The sequence below is a fragment of the Lepidothrix coronata genome, unplaced genomic scaffold (genome assembly GCF_001604755.1).
Source record: "Lepidothrix coronata isolate B3197 unplaced genomic scaffold, Lepidothrix_coronata-1.0 Scaffold168, whole genome shotgun sequence".
NCBI lineage: Eukaryota > Metazoa > Chordata > Aves > Passeriformes > Pipridae > Lepidothrix > Lepidothrix coronata.
In genome coordinates this window covers 694,223-715,637 of record NW_016690348.1, presented here as the reverse complement: position 1 = coordinate 715,637, position 21,415 = coordinate 694,223, and the positions used below count along the sequence as shown (strand labels likewise).

General features: G+C 36.0%; 1 protein-coding gene across 8 annotated transcripts in view; it reads left to right on the top strand.

The window, feature by feature from the left end:
* The window catches only part of GPHN (gephyrin), a 288,205-nt gene that overhangs the window by 226,044 nt on the left and 40,746 nt on the right, over positions 1–21,415 (top strand). For 6 of the 8 annotated variants that reach the window (XM_017829764.1, XM_017829762.1, XM_017829763.1 and 3 more), the window contains 4 exons: positions 8,673–8,715; positions 11,981–12,118; positions 16,938–17,030; positions 20,519–20,574. In XM_017829764.1, the coding sequence (XP_017685253.1) occupies positions 8,673–8,715; positions 11,981–12,118; positions 16,938–17,030; positions 20,519–20,574 (330 nt within the window). Of the gene's footprint in view, positions 1–6,246; positions 6,310–8,672; positions 8,716–11,980; positions 12,119–16,937; positions 17,031–20,518; positions 20,575–21,415 lie in introns of all 8 variants that reach the window. The other 2 variants (XM_017829761.1, XM_017829757.1) reach the window with 1 other exon arrangement.

The window sequence follows — 21,415 nt, the reverse complement described above, 5'->3', positions numbered from 1 at the left end:
CCTTCAAACATCAGTGGAGAGATGGTTTTCACTCCACAGACCTTGCATTAAAGGGATGGAGGCCCGCAGGCCTAGGAGCAGATACGAGCAAAAACAGTAATGCTAAAGTTTCCAAACTGGCCTCTTGCCTCTTCCCCATCAACGTTTATTCAGATATTGACAATGACTAGATATTAAGAGAACTGAATTTTGTTTCCCAGGAGGGAATTGTGTTTTCCAGCTGGGTTGAATGGTGCTGGAACAGAAAGCGCAGTGCTGTAGCAGGAAGGCCTGAATGGGTACCAAGGAAGCTTATACCACATTTTCTCTCCTTATTAGTGCTGACTTCACTTTTCATGCTGGAAAAACGTCTTGCACCATTTTCAGGGGTACTCATTTTCTGTGTGTCATTTTTGAGTTATATATTATATAATGTTCATGTCACACCACAGCCAGCAATGTGCGCTCACAGCCCAGAAAGCCAAATGTATCCTGAGCTGCATCAAAAGCAGTGTGGACAGCAGGTCAAGGGAGAAGATTCTGTCCCTCTCCTCTGCTCTAGGGAGACCCCACCTGGACTACTGTGGCCTGGTCTGGAGTCCTGAGCACAGGAAGGACATGGACCTGCTGGAGAGAATCCAGAGGAGGGCCATGAGATGATCAGAGGCCCGGAGCACCTCTCCTGTGAAGACAGGCTGAGAGAGTTGGGGTTGTTCAGCCTGGAGGAGGCTCCAAGGAGACCTCACTGCAGCCTTCCAGTACCTAAAGGGAGCTACAGGAAGGCTAGAGAGGAACATTTTACATGGGCTAGTAGTAATAGGATAAGGATGAATGGCTTTAAGCTGAAAGAGGGTAGGTTTAGATTAGATGTCAGGAAGAAACTACTGTGAGGGTGGTCAGGCACTGAAACAGGTTTCCCAGAGAAGTTGTGGGCTCCCCATCCCTGGAAGTATTCACGGCCAGGCTGGATGGTGCTTGAGCAACATGGTCTAGTGGAAGACTCTCTGCCCATGGCAGGGAGGTTGGAACTAGATGATCTTTAAGGTCTCTTCCAATGCAAACAATTCTATAATTCTATGCTGAGCACTCCAAATGTAGTTGAAATAAATGGCAGGTGATGATCAAATATCTGTAATCCAACTGGATTGTCTTGTAGGCATGTCAAGTTAAATTTAGTCTAGATGTCTCTGGGTCTCAGTTTCCCATTTGTAAAATCAAGTCATGCCTCTGCTTCACAAAGATTTTGTAAAAATAAATTCCTTTCATGTTGTAGAACCAAGCACAGCAGAGGAATCTGTAAAGAACTAAATTATTCCCCATATACAAGATGGTTTGGATAACATTTAGTAAGTAAAACATGAAATTACTCTTTGAGCAGGGAGATTAAAATGAAATAGCCTTATCTTGTCTTATGAGAAGCCCTGCTGAAAATGATTATGATGAAATCACAATACTTACCTGTCAAAGTAAAAATAAGAGTTGCACACATGACATTGATCTGTCCTAAAAGCTGTTTCACTTAAACTTACCAATTTTCCTTGACTGTATTTGAATGAAGAATTTATTTTAAAATTTTATTTAGAGGGTCATGCAATTCAAGTTTCCATTTTTTTGCAGTAGTATGGATATTTCATTGTTTTAATGCTTCATTGAAATTGGCTGTTGCTGGGTGAAGAAATACAAATGTGAAACTAGTTGAAATTTCATTGAAAAGCAAAATACTTGTAATACAAATGAAGCTTTTTAAAATGTCAACCTTATTAGTATATATGAAGGGTTAGAGAGTAATTTATGGTGTGCTTGAAGACAAGAATTTCTATCCATCTCTTATGTATCTGATTGACATTTGATTGACAGTAGCTTAAAAGGCTGGTTAATATGGAATGGACAAAAAAGTCTTTTTAAAAAAGTTTAAAAAGTCTTAATGCTGACCAGGACTGTAAGTCAGGCATCTAATGCATACTTTTAAGGCTAAATGGTTTGTCAGTCAAACCCTTTCTATGGCAAACAACAAGGACAACGGGAATTCTTTCCCTTGTATCTCTTAGGAAATACAACTTATTCTCTTTGCCTTTATTTACATTATCTACTTCTCAAACTGGAGAATATTTCTGAGGCATTTGGGGAATGCTGAAGATTTTCATTCAAACAAATTAAAGATCTTATTCATACCTAATAATGCAAGGAGCAGAACTTCTGATTTTTCTGAGTGCAGTGTTCCTAGAGATTTCTTGTGTCTTACAAATCCCACTTGAATTTTCATAGCACCAGTTGGAGTTTGTGCACAAATTTGGCAAAAATTAAGTCAAGCTTATGGCTTGATTTAATATAGGCTTTAGCTTATACAAGGTGCACAACCTCTTCATATTTGAGTATTTTAATTAATGCAACTTCTCTGAACAAAAAGACTATGATATTGAATAAGCTGTGAATAGCCCCTAAAATATCACAGAAATGTGCCGTCTTTCCAGTGTTATTCATATGGCATGTCTGTATGCTGTCCCACACTCTGAGGAACACAAAATTCAGCTCATTTTTTTTCTCATATAAATGTAATCATTTCATTAAAATTACTCTGAAGAAAATAAATCCCTCTTTGCCTCCTTTTATTCTCCACTATTAAGCCTATACTATCAGTTTATAGGAGCCAGTTTGCTTTCCCATTAGCTTACTGACCAGCAGTTTGCTATTTTGTCTCCTTTTTTCGCTGTGTGTATCATAGATCTTCCTGTTTTCTCATTCAATGAGGTGTTCAGCTTGCGATTTTAGTTGGTGTGTAAGATTTTATTTGGATCCTCTTCTAGTAATAAATGTTTTGATTTTGCCTCTCCAGGACAAAGTCAGTTTCCATTGAGAGATGACTAATCCCAGAAAACTGCCCTTTGCCATTTCATTCCATATTGTTCCAAATATTGAATAATATCTTTCTTTTATACTGCTCCTGTAAAAGGAACCAATTAAGGCCTCATGTTTCTGCAGTGTATTCATCAATCACTTCCATCATCCTGTTTGAACGGTAGTTAGGATTAATCATAATCTGACCATAAAACTCCATATATGCGTTCATAGTCTACTGGGAAACAATTATCAAAATTTAAAAAATCTGTATGTAAAGTGTGGGTGACTAGAGAAAAACTGAAAAGAGAACTCAGTAATATATGGATGAAGACGTAACGACATATTCAAAATTTGAAAATTACTTTTGTTCGGTGTCCAGTAACACTTAATAAACATAACAATTAAGAAGTGGTAAAAATCTACTCCTAAAATGATTTTGGCTTCAAATGATTTTTTACTTTTTTCTTCCCAAAAGAGCTGACTCCAAATGAGTGATTCCCTGTGTGGAATACTACATTAGTCATATTTAAATTTTGGTGAGGTGAATTCCACCATCACTGCTGTTTGTTTTAAAAATTATATTAATGAGTAATGTCTGGTGCTATCAAATTCCTTGTGCTCACTTTTCTTTCCCTTTCAGAGGTGGTCTCAGTATAACAAGAAAAATTTATTCTGTTGTATTGAACTGACTTTAGTCCTAATTCAGATGGCCATAAAATATTCTCTTAAGACCTCGTGTGTTCATGAGCTCAGTGTAAAAGTGCTGTTTGAATAAGAATGCATTTCTGAAATAGGAAGATGGCATGTTGTAATAGGATTATTTAATCCTTAAATACCATACTGAACATTTTCTGAAGTATGCAATTCCAGATACTTTTTTTTTTTTCTGCAACTGGATCATCTTTAAGGTCCCTTCCAACTCAAGCCATTCCTGTGAACGTTTTTTTAATAACTTCATTAATATATTCCCTATTAATTCAATTAAATCAGTTCTCTCTGTTCTTCAGATTAGATTTAAAACATTCTTTTAATTAAACCAACCAATGTATTTCATTGCATTTTTTTAATGTGGTCCTAGTTAGAATAACAGGCCAAAATCCATTTTTAAGGTATTGTTTTATTGCCAGTTTGAGCTATTGGTTCATGGTTTAGTTTTCTCTTATGTGTTTATTTAAAGGCACTGAATAATGTATGTTGCACTGTTAGAGGATAAAAGGTATTTTAGACAAAAGATACTGTGCAAACCCTACAGCTATAAATCAGATCACATGTGATTTGAAATCTGTTTAAAGCAGGCAGATATTTCAGAGACCATTCATGGTGGCATGTGCCACTGTATATTGTACAGAACTCAGCTTATGTAATTAGTAATAAAGCACATGCAGAGAAAAAACCAGCAGCAGCATACTTTCCCACATCATAGAGAATAAGTTGTCTTCATAAAGCTGCTGAAGTTTCAAGAAAAGGTTGTATGAGTTATGCACATTCTCACCAGCAGTAAGTGTAGTAGGTGCAGTACCTCATAAACAGGCCTGCCTGGTGTTCATGAGACACTGAGAGGAATATAGTTCTTAAATTGTTAGCGACTGCTGTGCTTTGCATTCCCTGCTTCCTTCATTACAGCTTGGCGAACTCATTCCCTTTGCTGTACCTGAGTCCTCTGTGTAGATTTGGGTTTCTGCTGGTGGTTCCACATTCTGCATGCTTTCCTCAAAGTGGAGCAATGTGCTTTCCCATAAATGCTAAAGGTTATGGGTCAGCCTCCTACAGGCTCTGTGTTCCTGAGAAACGGGCTCTTTCTGTTGGTGATAAATCATGTTTTGATGTCTTTGTTCCAAAACGTTCTTCATGTTGTAATATTGAGTTGAAATGTACTCCCATAAGAGTTAGCTTTTCATATTGGGCTGGAAAATCTTCATCTTCGTGTAGCAATTTGTTTTATTATAACCGATGGCTTTTAATTGTACCTCCCATAATGAAGAGCTGACTTAATACTCTGTGCTAATCTTGTTATGACTTTAAAAAGGTAAGTAATTTCTCTAACAATTCCTAACAGTAAAGTGTTAAAGGGTTTCTCAGTTCTCTTTTTTCATTTTTTTCACATTAATTTTTCACTTGTAGCATGAAATTTTCTTTGTGTCTTTTTCTATTTTACTTGTAAGAAATTTTTTTGTGGACAGATTTTTATTTGCAGCAAAACATATCACGTAAATTTAAATGAATCCAATTTAGTATAGTCATTGACTTCATTTTTCAGATCAATCATGACTGATAGATAGAAGCTGTCAGCAGAACTCTTTGTTTTGCCATTCCCTTAATTTATTTTTGAGTACTTTATTTCACATTCTGTTTATTACTTCAGCCTATGGGAGAAAGCTTACTCTGCATTCCGCATGATGAAGTTTTATCTTCAAGAACATAAATCCAGTTTGCTTAAAAAACAGAGTAATGTGAACTGAATGCTTTGGGTTTGATTACATTCTGTCTGAACTACGCAGGAAAATGGTACTGGCTGGTAGCCCAGTGTATCTTCTGCCAAGATAGATTGTGAGCAAAGAGACTGTAGAGTGGACAAACAATAAATCTATACTTTCCCTGTGAAAGGAAAGACAGCCATAGGTTGTTATTTCTGTAACTGCCTGTGAATGAGAAGAATTATAGTAAATACTACTACTGATAACTCTCCCCAGTTAGTCATGGTACTATATGTAATATAATATGGATTCTTCACTTAACAGTAGCTGTGAAAAGAATACAGATTTTTTGTAAATGTCACAAATAGCAAAGTAGTAAAACATACAAATAATGAATATGATAAAAGGCACTTATTAAAGCACACAACCCCATTTATACAAAGCTCCATTGCTGCTAAAACTGTATGTGTTAGGAAACTGGTGGGTTTTATTCAAAATCATTTTACTGGAGTTTTGATTAAAAATAACATTTAGGATAAGAATGTGCAACTCATATTAAACAGAAGTATTATGTAATGACTAATTTTGATGTCAGTTATGTTAAAACATGGTTTGTATTCTGCAGCTGTGAGCATAGGTTGGGAAACGATCAAGTCTAGCTGATCAAGCCTTTTATTTTATTATCATGGATTCCTCTTCCACAGCTGCTTTTAAAATTTGTGGGAAGCAAATTATTTCTCATACTGCATATGTTGCCCATCAGGTGAGTGATAATGTGGAAACTGTAGGCTGGGTGTAAGAAATCAAAAAGTAAATATAAAGTCCTCTGTGTGCACAGAATTAAAAAAATGACCTGTAAGAGGCTGTATGTGAAGCCAGCTGTCTTTTGTTGCCATTGTCATTTGGACATTGTAGAGCAAAACTTTGTCAACACGTTTTTTATATTAGAAGATTTGATCTGCAAATCTCAGCTGCTCTGTTCATTATAAATCTCTTGTTTTTGTCCATACACTAGCTCCACTATAGGTTGGAAGGGCTTAAAGATGAACTCAGGAGGAATAGAGGCTACAACTCGAGAGTAACTATTACTGCTCAAAGGAGCTGTTTTCCATTCGCAAACATTGCTTTGCGCTATGGGTTTGGGCTCCTTCTGTTCCTCCACTTTGTTGAAGACTCTCTCTTGACTTCCATTTTACTTCTTTAGCACTGTCTTTGTCTGCTAACATTTTTCCTCCTTCTCTAGTAGCTTTTATCTGTGTCCTTTGGATCACATATTTTACTTAGTTTGTTTTAGTAGATTGTTTCAAATGTTTGTGTTTTGTATTTTTTGGTTTTTTTGCCTTTTTCTTTAGGACTGTGTTATCTCACTGAGTTTCATTCCACAGTTTGCTGAATCGCTTGGTTATTTTGCAGCAGGCCCCTTCCTCATTTTCTCTTTTCATATGTTTTTCAGTGAGAAATAAGAGAGCCTCTTCCATTTTAAACAGTAGTCTTACACACATAGACCCATGTCTCCTTTTGCACACACCATCTTCTGCCTTGCCACGTCCATCCTGCTTCTCTATTTCTCTCTCTCCCTCTCTCTCTTAATCTGTGCTTCTCTTTTTTTTGTGCTTTCTTTCCTACCATTATACCATCTTTTTGGTCCAGAATTGTTCTTTGGTAAATTATAGGTAAATATTTACTTCTTCCAGAGAGAGTTCATATTATGCCTTTAAAATCTGGTAAAACAACTCTGGGCCAAATTTGGACATCATTAATATTTTGTTTGCAGTTTTCTTGTATAGTATTTTTGGTGGGAAGAGGGGAGGGCTTGGGTTTTTTCTGTTTGTTTTTGTTAAACAAGAGTTTTTTTCAGGGAAGGACACCATAACCCACTCTAAGTTGCAACATTACTTTCCATAAGTTATTCCATTACAATAAGTAGACTGTGTTGCGCTGTAGAATCCAATTTTTTTATGTGAATATACATTTGGGGCAAGCTGCTGTGGAACAGAAGAAAGAGGTTTAGAAGCTGGGGCACAGTTGGTTTCAACCTTTCATGGTTGTTCCTTTCTGAAGACAGCTTTTAGGGGGTTAAGCGTGTACCATTCTTCATCAGTTGTTAGATCATACATATTCACTTTCTAGGCAATTTTTCTGTAAGTGCAAATTCCAAGTGAGATCTGAAAGATAATCTGGATTCACTCCTTTGCTCTTTCAGCAGAGACAAATGTTCTGCTGGGAAATTACACCCTCAGCATCACCTGTGCTATTCCACTTCTTTCACCACATGTACACGGTTTTACTTTATTAATACTCTCACTGAAATTTAAAATACCTTTGTCAGTAAAGTAAAAAAGAGAAGGATTCCATTCTTACTATCTCAGAGGTTTGTTTTCTTATGAAGTTTTCTTTAGCTGGGGTTTTGTCCATGCAAAATGTTTATTATTCAAGTGCTGCCAATTCAGTCAGCTGGCCTGCCAGTAGTTCATCCAAAATCTTGCAGCTTCAGAGTTATTATACGTTGTGCTATCCTTCCCAACCTGAGAAGAATTAACAAGAGCTGATGCCTCAGTATAGATAAAATTTATACTGTCTTGTGTTTGCAGTGCTGATACTCTTCAAAAAAACAATTCTTTTTTAAATCTTTCTGGTAAACAGATGGAACTTTAAATGTCCAGTTTTACTACAGTATTAGACCAATATGAATTGTCAAATTTCCCTGAAATCAGACTATCTGGAATAGCACAGTGGCAGCTAATCATCAAGGAATTTATTGAGAATCCATTTGCCATTCTCACACAGTTACTTTTTAAACTAGAATTGCACTGTAAAATTTATACTCAACATAGCATTTCTTTTAACCAAACAGGAACAGCTGAGTAAATTTATCTGGCTCCAGCCAGGAGCTGTTTATACAATTGTGAGTTGCTTATCCAGTTGTGAAGAATTCTTATTAAACATTTTCAGAATCAACACAATTGAAATTGAATATTGAATACTTTAAACTCTTTCTATAGTACCTGAATATATCAACAATAGAATGTTAAATCAAGTCATGATAATATATGTTAGCTATGTTAGTGTTCTGTCTAATCATAGGACCTAGATTCAGAGCTACTGTAATTACAACTGTATAAGAAAATGTGGATTTTTTGTTGAAAACTGGAACTTAACATATGACTTCAAACACTCTGTTCTTTGATTTTTCCCTATTACTGTCCTGAGGCCATCTTGTTTCTTATGAGAAGGGTATGGAATCAAATTGCTTGTATCAGATTCTGACCATCAGCTACTACTGTTCTGCATAAATATACTTATCTTATGCAAAATATGTAAGAATGTTGCTGAAAATATGTATAGCCTCTGTCTTAGATCCCAGGAGCTTGCCCATTTTATCTCTGTATTTTGCATTCTTGTTAACTTCTGTAGCTCATAGAATCCGTGCTCTCTCTGCAGGTCCAGTCTAGGTGCAGCAGCAAGGAGAACATCCTCAGAGCAAGTACGTACTGAAACTTCATAGCTCTATTGAAAAACTAAGACTGCTCAGGAGACAGCAAATGATAATCAGATCAGAAGTATATGGTTGGGACATAAGTGGGTTTGCAGATGAAATTTAATAACTTAAGACAGTGAAATTCAGTCCAAAGATAAAAGTGTAAACAGCTCCCATTGTTCATGTATTGATGGAGAGACATCTTTTAATTTATTCTTCCAAGTTGTTTTTCTAATGACATGGAGGTCTGTGTTGTTTGTGGTGATGTATTGTTGTAAATGATCATGTGTGTCCAGGTTTTATGGACAAGAATCAATACTTAAAGACAATGAAAATGGAAGTTCTCAGATTGACTATAATGATTTTTATTTTCATGAGCATTAATTTGAATGTTGGATTACATAAAACCAAACAAAAAAATGCAAAGATTAAGAATGCAGATTTATCCAAATGATGTGTTCTTTAATTTGCACAATTCTTTTCCTTTGTTTTATGGGAATTATTCTAGTGTAAAATTTGATCCACCATATACGTGTGTGTGTGTGTATGTGTGTGTGTGTGTATACATATATGTGCAATGACAGCAATAGGAAGTTGTTTTGGTGATAAAAGAGAAGGATGTCAGGAATTTTCTACCTTATGCAACCAATTGACTTAGCCGCTTCTAAGCTAGAGGATTATTTTGTCATACAAAATGCAGCTTGCTGTAAGTAGTTATTTTTAGAACCATCTGACATTTCACATTAGTGAAAGATAACTTGGGAAAGTATGAGGAGTTGTTTAATGTCACTTACTTGTAAGTAAAAAGTACCATTTAGTAATTTTAGAATTTAAAAAATCATTATTTTTTTGTCTTTTGGATCTGTTTAAATGTGTGATAGGAAGAAATAGGGAGAGAGAAGGGTTAGTAGTTACACCTGCATCTTTCTTCCTTTCTTCATTAAGGTTATTCATGCTAGCGTTAAACCTAGAGATGCTTTATTTTCTTGGCCTGTCTTGCAGTAAGAATGGGGCTTACTTTTGGTGTTGGAACAAAGGTGTCAGAGATTAGGAAGAAGGTAGATTTGTCAGAGATTTCTCTGAGATTTCTCAGATTTTAACAGAACCTTTGGCTTAAACAAATGACGGTGTATTATGGACAGACTTGCGAATCTGAAGGTAGTACTCTGGGCACCATTCAAAGCATTCAAAAACCTCTGAATTCATTCACTTTTTAAGGGTTAAAGAAGTAAAATAATAGTCTCTGAAGTAGCTTACAGTGAATTTTAGGTAGCACTAAAACACAAAAGCATCTAATGGCTGCAACATCAAGGTTGTTCACTGCCACACATATTTTTTCCTAGCATCTTCCTTCATTTTTCCCAACTTACAAGAAAACGTTAGGAAAATGTGTGGAATCTGCTGGACCTGCAGGATTTACAGTGCTGCTAAGCAGGGTTTCTTTTTCTATACAGAGAAGGGTATGGGAAGTTTGACTATATATGACAAATACTTCCCTTTCCTTTTCCTTTTTAATGAGGTTGTTAACAAAATACAGGAATAATAACTGGAAATGCAAGCTTGCTAGGAAGATCCCTGTTGTTAGAACCAGGAGTGCAGTTTTTTCCATTAGTTACACTTTTATCTTACAATAGTTAAATTTGGATCACTTCTCCCTAGTTTGCGAAGAAAAAGTGAGGTATAAGAGTGATTCTCACTAAGTCTTAATATAGTTAGAATATACCTCATTGGCTGTTTCTGTCTTCCACAGAATGCCAACTGCAATCTTAAAGATAGGAATTTAGTCAACTAAAAATTATTTGTGATTGACAAATTCACAGGGCGTGGTTTTATGGTCATGTATCTTCCAAATACATACAGAGATTGTTCAAATAGTTTCTTCCAGAATCTTTCTTAGGAAAATTAGGTGGGCAGTTTTCCTTGTCTCTACTTCTTCCTCTGAAAGATAGTTACTTTGTTGACAGCAAAATGTAATCAATGAACAATTTACCACATCAAAAGGCAAGCATGTGTTAGTGCTGAAAGAAGTATCAGATATACAGATTAATTAGGAAACCTTCTCTTCTGAAGGAAGAACTTATATTGTGTGATTGTTTTACTATTTTTTAGTTATTTTTTATTAGAAGACTACACTTAAAGCAATAATCTACTTTTTTCCAGAATTTGAAGGCATGTGCAGCAGCAAATGGGATACTTAGGTAGCTACTGCAAAGCAAAATCATGTCATTAACAATTAGTTCCTATTATTTGTTAATGCTTTCTTATTATAATTCATGTTGCTTTAGGAATATCATTACATATTACATAAAGAACATCATCCACTTTGGCTCTCAAAAATACCTTCTTATTCTAGGTAAATCCTTTCAAGATATTCTGCAACTGCAATTGTCTTAATCTTTTGGTTTGTATGTGTTACTCTAGTTTATGTAGTCGTGCAATAGTTTCTCTTCTTGCTTATCTTCACTTCCAAAATCCTTTAAAGCTTGTTGTCTCCTTGTTTACTCTCTCAGTAAGTATCATGAAATCAAACATGCTGCTGACTTCATTTTCAAACAACTTTTGTGATATTTTCTCCCTGCCTGTCCCTCATAGTTGGGAAAAGTAAGCTTCCGTTAAGGTGTCCTGCTGCCTTCACTCAAATTATACATTTAAACAACACTTTGCTATGGTGACTACAAAATCTTGACAATAGGTAGGATGCCCGCTAGCTGGAAACACTGTCTACTGTGCTGACTGCCCAATGATTTCATTGTGCTCTCTCTATCCTCCTTTCAAACCTTTTGACTCCCATCTCACTCTTGGATTACAGACTGGCACAATGTCCATTCTTATGTTTTATCTGTGCGTGGCACAGAGCATATTGAGATGTATTTGTGGAGAACAGAATGGAGTGAATCGTCCTGAGTTCATAGTTCATAGAACTGAATTAGCCTCAGATTATCATCCTCAGTGTAAAATACTGAATCATCTTGAAGGGTTTCTGTTTTGGATTTGTGCTCATCAAGACTTCTGGTATGTTTTTCATTATAAATAAGGATATACACTTCTGTGAACTTTTTCAACTGTAAATTGCAGTTCGTTTTAAATCTCTGTTGATTCTACTTGAATACAGTGCTTTCCCAGTGTCTGACATGAATGCTCAATGATGATAACTAACTAATTTAATTTACTCCAAAGTGCCAGATTAGTTTCAGTAAAGTGGTTTAAATTAACATCACTATGTGAATCTGCACATTGTAGCATACATAAACTTGGTTCTTTCTCATTGCAGGTCACAGTGCTGTTGACATTACCAAGGTAGCAAGAAGACACCGCATGTCTCCATTCCCATTGACATCTATGGACAAGGCCTTCATCACAGTTCTGGAGATGACCCCAGTGCTTGGAACAGAAATCATCAACTACAGAGGTATTTTAAGTTGGATATTTTGTGAGGATTAGGGTGATTATTTCCATATTTGACAACTTTATCTTTTACTAATTTTGTGAGGTATATGAAGCAGTACTTTCTCCAGGAGAAGGTGCTTTAGAAAATGCCAATAATATAGGAAATCTCCTTTCAAAGTAAGGAGAATGTCAACTGACCTCAGTGCTCCTCCCTGAAGGAGTCTGTAATGGAACTCTAATAAAATGTGTAAATGAATTTTCTTCTGGTTTGTGTTATATGCAGCAAACATATTATACTCAACCATAATTTGCCTCAGTGGTTAAGACTGGACTTTTGTACATGCCAAGTAGCTCCAAGTTGTACGGTGATTGGCTTACTCTGTTCTTTTACTATGGGAGATTCTCACTAAGCCCCTTTCCAATCTGAGATTAATGATCAAAGGAAAGTGATTGTTGATTCCAGGTCACTTTTTTCCGTGTCTATATCTTTAACAGTTCGTCTCAGTCTGTTTTTCCAGTTTCTACTTAGCCTACTACACATTCCAGAATTTTCCCCTTCTTCTCATAAACATGACAATTCCTTTTCTATTCTACCACTACATTTGATCATTTTCTTACTTCCTTTTAATGTTTGATTTATCAAAACTTTGTAATTAAAGGGTAACTGGTTTTGATTTATACAGTCTTTATAATAAACAAAGACACCAAACAGCAGGCAAAATATCAGACTTTGTGACTGTGCCTATACTCATAAGTAAGTAGGGATAGGTGAAGCCATTTTCTGGCCTTAAAAGGAATTAGCAGGGCACCTCTCATGTTTATTCAGCTAAACTATCCTCCCTCCTGAAACAGGGTGTTCGTAATGCCTATTAGGTGCTTCCCTTGCTTCTGCTATCCCTTACACCAAGCCTAGCCATTATCTGGGAGAATGTTCTTGGTGCAAAACCATGACTGGAAGCATGCTGACAAGTAAACCTAAAGTAGGTAGGGGAGAGGAAACCTCCTCCAGGGATTCTTCCAGATTGTCCAAAGGTAAGGTAGTGAGCAAAGACATAGTGGAACTATGAGCCTCAAGAGGCAAACGGTTTAGGACATTGGTGGACTGCAGATAGCAGAGAGGTCCACATGATTTCTGAATGGAATGTTCTGTCTTCTGGCTTGAAAGTTCAAAGTTTTCATACTCTTCACCAAATCTTTGTGCTGCCACAAACTTTCAAGATGTCTTCATATTGACATACTGATTTAGTAGACTGTATGTATTATCACACCTGTTAGCTTCAAAGATAGAGTCTGATTTCATGTTCACATAAGTGTACCAATAATGAAGATATTAACAAAGACATATTCCTTCATATTTTTGCAGTGTAGTGCAAAATTGTATCTCACAATTTATTTTTCAAGAAGTATACACTTTTTTTAGCACTGTAAGATTTTCAAGTATATCTTATGAAATTTCAGGATTTAGCCTATAGGAGACATCATAATGGACATATCTGTGTCTGTGATACTGCAAATTCAGTTCCCTTATCTATGGATAAAAATCTCAAGATGAAAACTCATTTTCAGAAGTTCTTAAGTGATCACCATAATGTTATACAGACAAGTATGTAGGATTGTTTTGTATAGGCACATATGTGTGTATGTGTGTGTGTGTGTGTGTATGTGTGCGTGTGTTCATGTGTGCACACACATGTATGGTTGATGTTAATTTTGAAGAATGCAATGAGTTAAGACTGAGTTTTCATTTAGTTATGGATTCATTTATTTTTCAGTTCATATACCTCTAATTTTGGAAAATAATAAAAATGTAGTCCTGGAGGTCTTAAACTGTACTCAGAAAAGCACTGTTGTGCTGTGTTTGTTTTCTGTGTGTTTTTGTGTCTTGAATTAACACTGAGCTCCTCAAAACTATCTTTTAGGAGCACAATCTCTCTGTAAGAAAAGTGAAATGTATAAAGTTCTAGGATTGCAAATTGCCGAATTAATTTAACCTGATTCAGTTACATTACTAAACATCGTGTATAGCATTCATCCTTATAAATAAAGCTGCCAAATGTTATTCTGTACAAATAGTCAGTAAAGTCCTGATTTTATTCTTGATTAAGTCAAAGTATGCTGCAGTCTCTCGAATCTATCTATTCTCTCCTAACATGAGGGGGAGGATAAGTAAAGTTATCTTTTAAACATGACTTTCACACTGGTAAATTGCTCAGTGACTCAATAGATCATTTAACCTCTTTCATATTAAAATAAAAAATGGACAGTCCTAAAACATTTTATAGAACTGCCATAAACCAAAGGCATCTGAAGCATATTTCCCATCTGCTATCATTTATATCTGGTATGAAGCCCCCAATTAGCTTTTTATTTCAACTAAATTTAGTTACCTGAGCATAGCTCTGTACACATATAAGCCTTTAGAAAACATGATTATGATTATTCTTCTGAAACTAAGAAGATACATTTAAGTTTAATTGATAATAAAAGTGCAATGCAGAAGCAATCTACACTTTTTGAGCTTAAGCATAAGCTTAAGCCTGAGAACAGAGCAGGTCTAGTCCAAGAGCCTAGCTGATTTTTTTGATAGCATTGACTTTTCATATCACAGTGAAGTGCTACCAGGGCAGTATTCACAAAATCCATCACCTTTAGTACAAGATCTGTCTATTTGCTGTGCCCCAGTATCAATACCCTGAGAAACCAAAGTTCTTTGCAGAACTGTACCAGTGCCATCACCTAAGCTTTAGCAAATAGCCACATTTGGAAAGTGAGTTTAATGTAGTTCTCCATTTTGTGTTAAAAGCTGTGGGCATCACAAGGGGTAGTTTGATGACATTAAAATAATTCAGAACATCTTTTTGAATTACAATTAATCAAAATAAGGTCAAACTATATTTTTAGAATAGTTGCTTAAGTAAAAGAGGGTACAGAGGTACTTCAGATTGTCCAAGTTGCTGACTTGCTTCATTTTTAAATACCTAAGGCTGCTTCACCAAGTAATTCTAACATTTTTCTCCCTGTAATAAAATTCATTCCCATTACTGGCTGGCCATTTATTCCTTTCTTGGCATTCTGCCAAGAACATACTGTTCAACTTTGCTCTAATTGGTGTGATTTTGCATGCAGACAAGAAGCAAAAGGAAGACACAACATGCCTGCTAAAATTAGAAGCATCACTTTTGTATGAGATTTCGTGCATTTTGGAACAAAGGGTGTTTTTACTAGGCCTTTGATAGCTGCCTTTTCTGTGGTTTAATTTAAATGTCTGTTTCTGCATTCTTTTATTCAGTGTAAGTGTACGAGCTTTTGTGAGCTTTTAATAACTTGTATATTGTGTATCACAGGCAGTGATACGCCGTAATGCACAGGTGAATTAATGTCCATCACAAAGGTGCTTTTTTAGTTGCTTTAACAGGTTTTATCAGCATTTTCATGGCAATACTTATTTCAGAAATGCAGCGTGAATATTAAATTCAGGCTGAAAGTTAATACATATGGATGTGAACACAATGATGTTATGATAATTAATTGCTAGCTAAATCACTTTATGTTAATACGTAAAATCTTCATTATAATAGCACTTCACTGGAGCTGAACACTTTCAAATCGAGTAGGTACACTTTTTAACAGAACCTGTCCATTTAGTGTGCAGTGTTAAGCCTTCTGCCTTCCCAAGGAATCCAGAACCACATTGATTTCCCTCTCTGTAAAATAAGAAACATACTTCATGCATGTCTCTTTTTTGGTGTGTCTCAAAGACCATAATCTCTAAAGCACATATCCATGCAAATTCTCCTGGTAGAAATATTCATGCATCCTCTCATTCCTTCATACTTTCAGCTGGATATTGCCTTCCTGTGCACCCTAGGAACAGTGGCCTCTATTATGAGCTGAGTTTCCCTTCTTCTACTTAGACATACGGGAATCAAGCCGATCTCAGTAGTTCTGACCCATATACCCCTTTCCAATCCATCTAATCACACATGTAACGAATATGCTTTTTTATGCTTACATTGTATGAATGGGTAAGTTACATATTTTCCGTTCTGTTCCACATTACACTAAAAAAAGGCTCTTGCTGGTGCCATAAAAGTACCAGCCACTTGACTGAGGGTGAAATAATTCATATCAATCTCTACAGGGAAGCTGAGCCAAATTACAACTTATCAGTCATAGTCACTAAGTGAAGGAAAAGGGTCTGTTTGAAACAGCTTTTAAAATATTTAGAACTATAACATTGTACATTTACATAAATAATCTTGACACTTATGTTCACTCACCCTCCATTAAGCAGAAATGCTTTCAGCAATTAGGCAAAGCTAATCTATTGCAAAACTTTTTTGTCAATTTATGAAAACTTGTCCATTGTTACTGGTGAGTCCTCAATCCATCACCTCTCACCTTTTGCACACAAGATTCATTTCTGAAATGTCATTTTAAAAGCTTTTAAAAAAAATTTTTATAAAAATTTAAATAAAGGAAAATACATAATTTTAAAAGATCTCAGGAGAAAAACTTGACTTAAAGAAGAAAATACTTGTTTTTTCTGTCTGACCCTACATCAGAGCTTTTATCTAAACCTTTGGGTTTGGATACTTGGCATTCAAATCTACTGTCAGCAATTTAACCACAACCAGGAGCACAGACTTACTGAACAAATCCTTTATCAGTACTTTCAGACTCCAGTCTTTTTTCTTTTATGTAGAGGCAAAAATCAAAAGCCTGAGAGATCTGTGTGTCCCATACATACACATTTCACCTATCAGAGCACATGGCTGTTAACTTTTTTCCCCCTTTCACTAGCTGTAATGACATGGAACATGGTCTTTTCTCTTTTCTAGATGGAATGGGCCGAGTCCTTGCTCAAGATGTATATGCAAAAGATAATCTACCGCCATTTCCAGCATCAGTAAAAGATGGCTACGCTGTCAGAGGTAAACACTCACTTTGTAGACAGTGTCTGGAAAACCACTTTATAACATGTTAGTTCACCTGTTTTGGATCCAGCAGTGGTTATTTTCCTTTAGATTTGATTCAGATCATTGCTGAAGTCACAGTTACATAGAATAAGACTGTCTTGAAGGAAGGCCATAAAGCTGAGTTCAGATCTTTTAAGTGGATGCATATGTCCACAAGCAAATGTACATCCATGTGTGCTCACAGACGTGCAACTCTGTTACTAGTGCATTTCTTGCATTTCCTTAAGAATTCAGAAGATTAATGGAACATCTGTTTCTGAATTACAGATTCTTCTTGTATTCTTCTGTTGTTGATTTAATGGGGATTTTCTTACATATCTGTTACTTTCTTGAACTGTTACAGATCCAACTTCCTATTAGTGAATATTTTATTGATTGCATTAGAGAATTTTTGAAAAAACTTACAAGAATGTTCTTTTATGGACACACCTCAAAAGAAGAACTGATTTTTACTTTAAAAATATTGCAGCTCCCATATATGACCCTGAGATTAGCTCAATTGGTTAGAACATGGTGGTAATAACACTAAGGTTGTGGGTTCGATGTCTGTATAGGCCACTTACTTAAGAGCTGAACTCAACGATCCTGGTGGGTCCCTTCCAACTCAGAATATTCGGTGAAGTGTTCTGTGAAAATGAGTAGTGTGACTTTACTCATTGCAAGCAGTGAATATGGTTTCCCAGGAGACCTGAATTCATACTGTGCTTTGCCACAAAGTGCTACATCATTTTGAGCCAGTTGCTTCTCTTTGCATCAGTTTGTTTCTTTGTAAAGTAACACTAATGATGCTCACCTCAGATATCTATGAAGAAAATTTAAAATATACAAGATTGAACATTACAATAGTAGTGATTTAATTGTGGTAGCAGTCAAATTGTTGTAACACCGTGTTGAAATTTGTACACAATACCCAACTTCCTTCTGGGGACATTAAAATATCCTTTTTGTTTCTGGCAGCTGAAACAGTGGAAAGCAACTGTCCATGAAATAGTCTGAAAACATAGGCAATGGATGTAGTCCAATAGCTTCCACTATAAAATTTCAGGTCTACAAGATGAGTTTGCAGCTGTCTGTGGTCTATGTGTGAGAGACAGGCAGACCAAAATGGGGGTGCAGATGTAGCCAGAGAAATACAGGTTATGTGACACTGAAAAAAGCTAAGAGGGTGAGCTCTGAGTAGAACACTGAGTGACAAGGGCCTTGGGATCAAGCAAATGCTGTCTTGCAACCTGATTGCTGCGGGGCAAGGGAAAGCACAAGTACAATCTGAGTAAACATGCAGAATGAACAGAATGATCATGAACACTGTCTTCAACAGCTTCTGTCAGAAACAACACACAAGACCATAATTTTTGCAGTGGATTCAAGTAGAGTAACACTGAAATATTTGAGTGTGTCCAGAGCTGAGTGAAAGGACTGGAAGAAGTGTCCTATGAGGAGCAGCTGAGGACTTTGGGTTTGTCTAGTTTGAAGAAAAGGAGGCTCAGAGGTGACCTCACAGCTTTCTACAGCTTCCTGAGGAGGGGAGTGGGAGGTGTTGATCTCTTCTCGCTGGCGTCCAGTGACAGGATGTGTGGGAATAGTTCAAAGCTGTGCCAGGGGAGCTTTAGACTTGACATTGGGAAACAGTTCTTTACCAAGAGGGTGGTCAAACACTGGAAAAGACTTTCTAGAGGGTGGATTGATGCCCCAAGCCTGTCTGTGTTTCAAAGGCATTTTAACAATTCCCTTAATTATTTGCTTTATCTTTTGGTCAGTCCTGAATTGATCAGGCAGTTATATTCTATTCTGTTTTTTTCTATTCTTTTTGTTCTCATTATCTTAGAATATGAAAAAAACCGCTTGTAGGCAGAGACAATATTCAATACAATATTAACTATTGGATATTTCTTACCAAAAAATTAAGGATTAGCTTTCAGTGACATAAACCTGTCTGCCCAAAACCTTGTCCTTTTTTCAAGTTATGTCAGTTGTACATCATCTACAAACTTTGTCTTCATGTTATTACCAGTGGGGAAATAAAATCTAATTCAGTTGTATTTTATCAGATTTAAAAAAATTTTGCTGTTAGGGATTTCTTTCTCTTCTTTTGCTGGATCATCCAAGTACAATTTTTCAGTGAAGGTCTGACAACTGTTTTCACTAGTATTAAATGCATTATTCAAGGACAACTAGTTGAAAAGTGCTTTTCTACTTTCTTATTTTAGATTTTGTTCTAAAGCTCATAGATTAGTATGTTTGATAGGCTTTTAAAGTTACGTTAATTATTAGTCTTCAAACATGACTAAGTACAATAGATAATTATCTGCAAATCTGCAGCCAGTGCCTGAGTACAAATGTGATAAATCATTATGCAGACTGAATGGGCATCCTTCCTGAAAGCAGTTCTTCTCAATATAAGGTTATCTAGGTGTATATTCAGGGCTCTTGAAGTAAAACAGAAGGTATTAAGATAACGGTTGTCACCGATTAGACTTCATCTCTGGTAAATCAACTTTTGACAGCTAAAGATTTAAAATTAATAAGAATACCTATTTAAGCGTGATCATATGAACCTGGGTTTTCTGACCACTCTTGGTAGCATGACAGCTGTGCTTGGAAAGCCAGAGTTGCTTGTGCTTCATACATGCTTTACATCATGGTAAAGCCTATAATACCATGAATGCAACTTGCTGAAAGACCTTTGAGGCAGTCAGGAGTTTAAATTTCATAAGTAATAGTGCCTTTTTTGTCCCTGTAAAAGTACAGATTTGCTAAATTGGAAGTCCTGGAGACTTGTTAAATCAGTGATCTTTGACTCCTAATTTTCAGTATTGCTTCAATGAGAAGTGCAAGGTAGCTAGATCAGTGCTAATCTGAAGTTACAGAAAGAAACAGGACTCAAAGTTCTAATGTGTCAGTCCAGATTGCATTATCTTAGCCCTATTCCTCTTCACGACTGTGTGGTCATCTATGAAGTCTGTAATCATTGCACTTTTCCATATTTTCCTTCCAAGATAGAGATAGAATCTAGAAATGTCAATATTGCATTGTTGTCTAGAAAAAGAAGTGCATAATACATTTGCGAAACATATGATTCCCCTGTGTTGCTTTCACTTAAAAAATATTTTCTCACGGTGGAAATTTTTATAAAAATAATCTCATGAACGCTCTTAAATCTTTGTTATTAATGTAATTCCTCCTAATCTTCATTTACTTGACCCCATATTGCCCAGAAAATTTCAGTTAAAAATACTCTGTTCTCTAGAACCTGTAGTTTTCAAAATAATAAATACAACTCAAAGGACCTAAAATGTAAAATGTTTTCAGAACTTCTATAACCTTAGTCATGCTGAAACTGAAGAACCGAATCTTAAATCATCTTTATTTCTCCCATTCTTAATTTAGAATGTCATCATTTGTTTTGGTTCATCTTTTACCATTTGTATTGTCCATCTTAACAGCTGCTGATGGCCCGGGAGATCGATTCATCATAGGAGAATCCCAGGCCGGTGAGCAGGTGAGCACAGTTTCTTTTTTCTTACTTTTTTATGTATTTTTCTGCTGTAAGATTTTGCTTTGTCTTTTTACAAGTGTTCCTAGTGCTCGAAAATTCAGTATTCTTGGATGTGGCGTGAACTAGGACACAGCTGTACCGACCCTCCTGCTATGTGCCTTGGGACATGATTTCAGAAAGTGAGGTAGTACAGTTATGTAAGGAACTAACAAGGATATCCCAAAATACTTCAGAGCATTGTGCTGACATGTCTGATAGGAGTGCATAGAATAATGGTCTGCCCTAGTACAATGTTTGGGGACATAAGATTTCTAGTGGCTGAACTATTCATAAACAGAGAAAAGCCTAATTTAACCTCTTCTTGCTGACAGATTTTTAAAGGGTGTCAGTCCAATAACTGTTTCCATAAGATGCTTGCGTGTTCCACACTGATACCTGCAAAATGAAGTGTAAAAATTTAGCATGAAGTTTTTAAAGATAAATAATGATCAGAACAATCTTGAGAAAGCCTGGCAGTAGCCTTGTTTGAGACTGGTTTGAGAAGAGTGTTTGTGCACCTTAGGAGATGTGTGGATTGATTTTAAGAGCAAGTTGAGGCAGGACCCATTTGTAACCTGCTGTGCTCTACAAATATACATATATAGACACAATTTGTAATTTACTCTCAAACTCAAGACTACATTTCATTCAATTCCTGTATTAATACTGGGGTAATAGGAAAAAAATCAGTTATGTTCAACCACTGTTATTCTGTCAATTTAATCCTACCTGCCACCTTCTGTTTAGGACAGCAGAAGTTAATCTAAAATATTTCTCCAGCTATTTCAAGTCCCCGTTTATAATT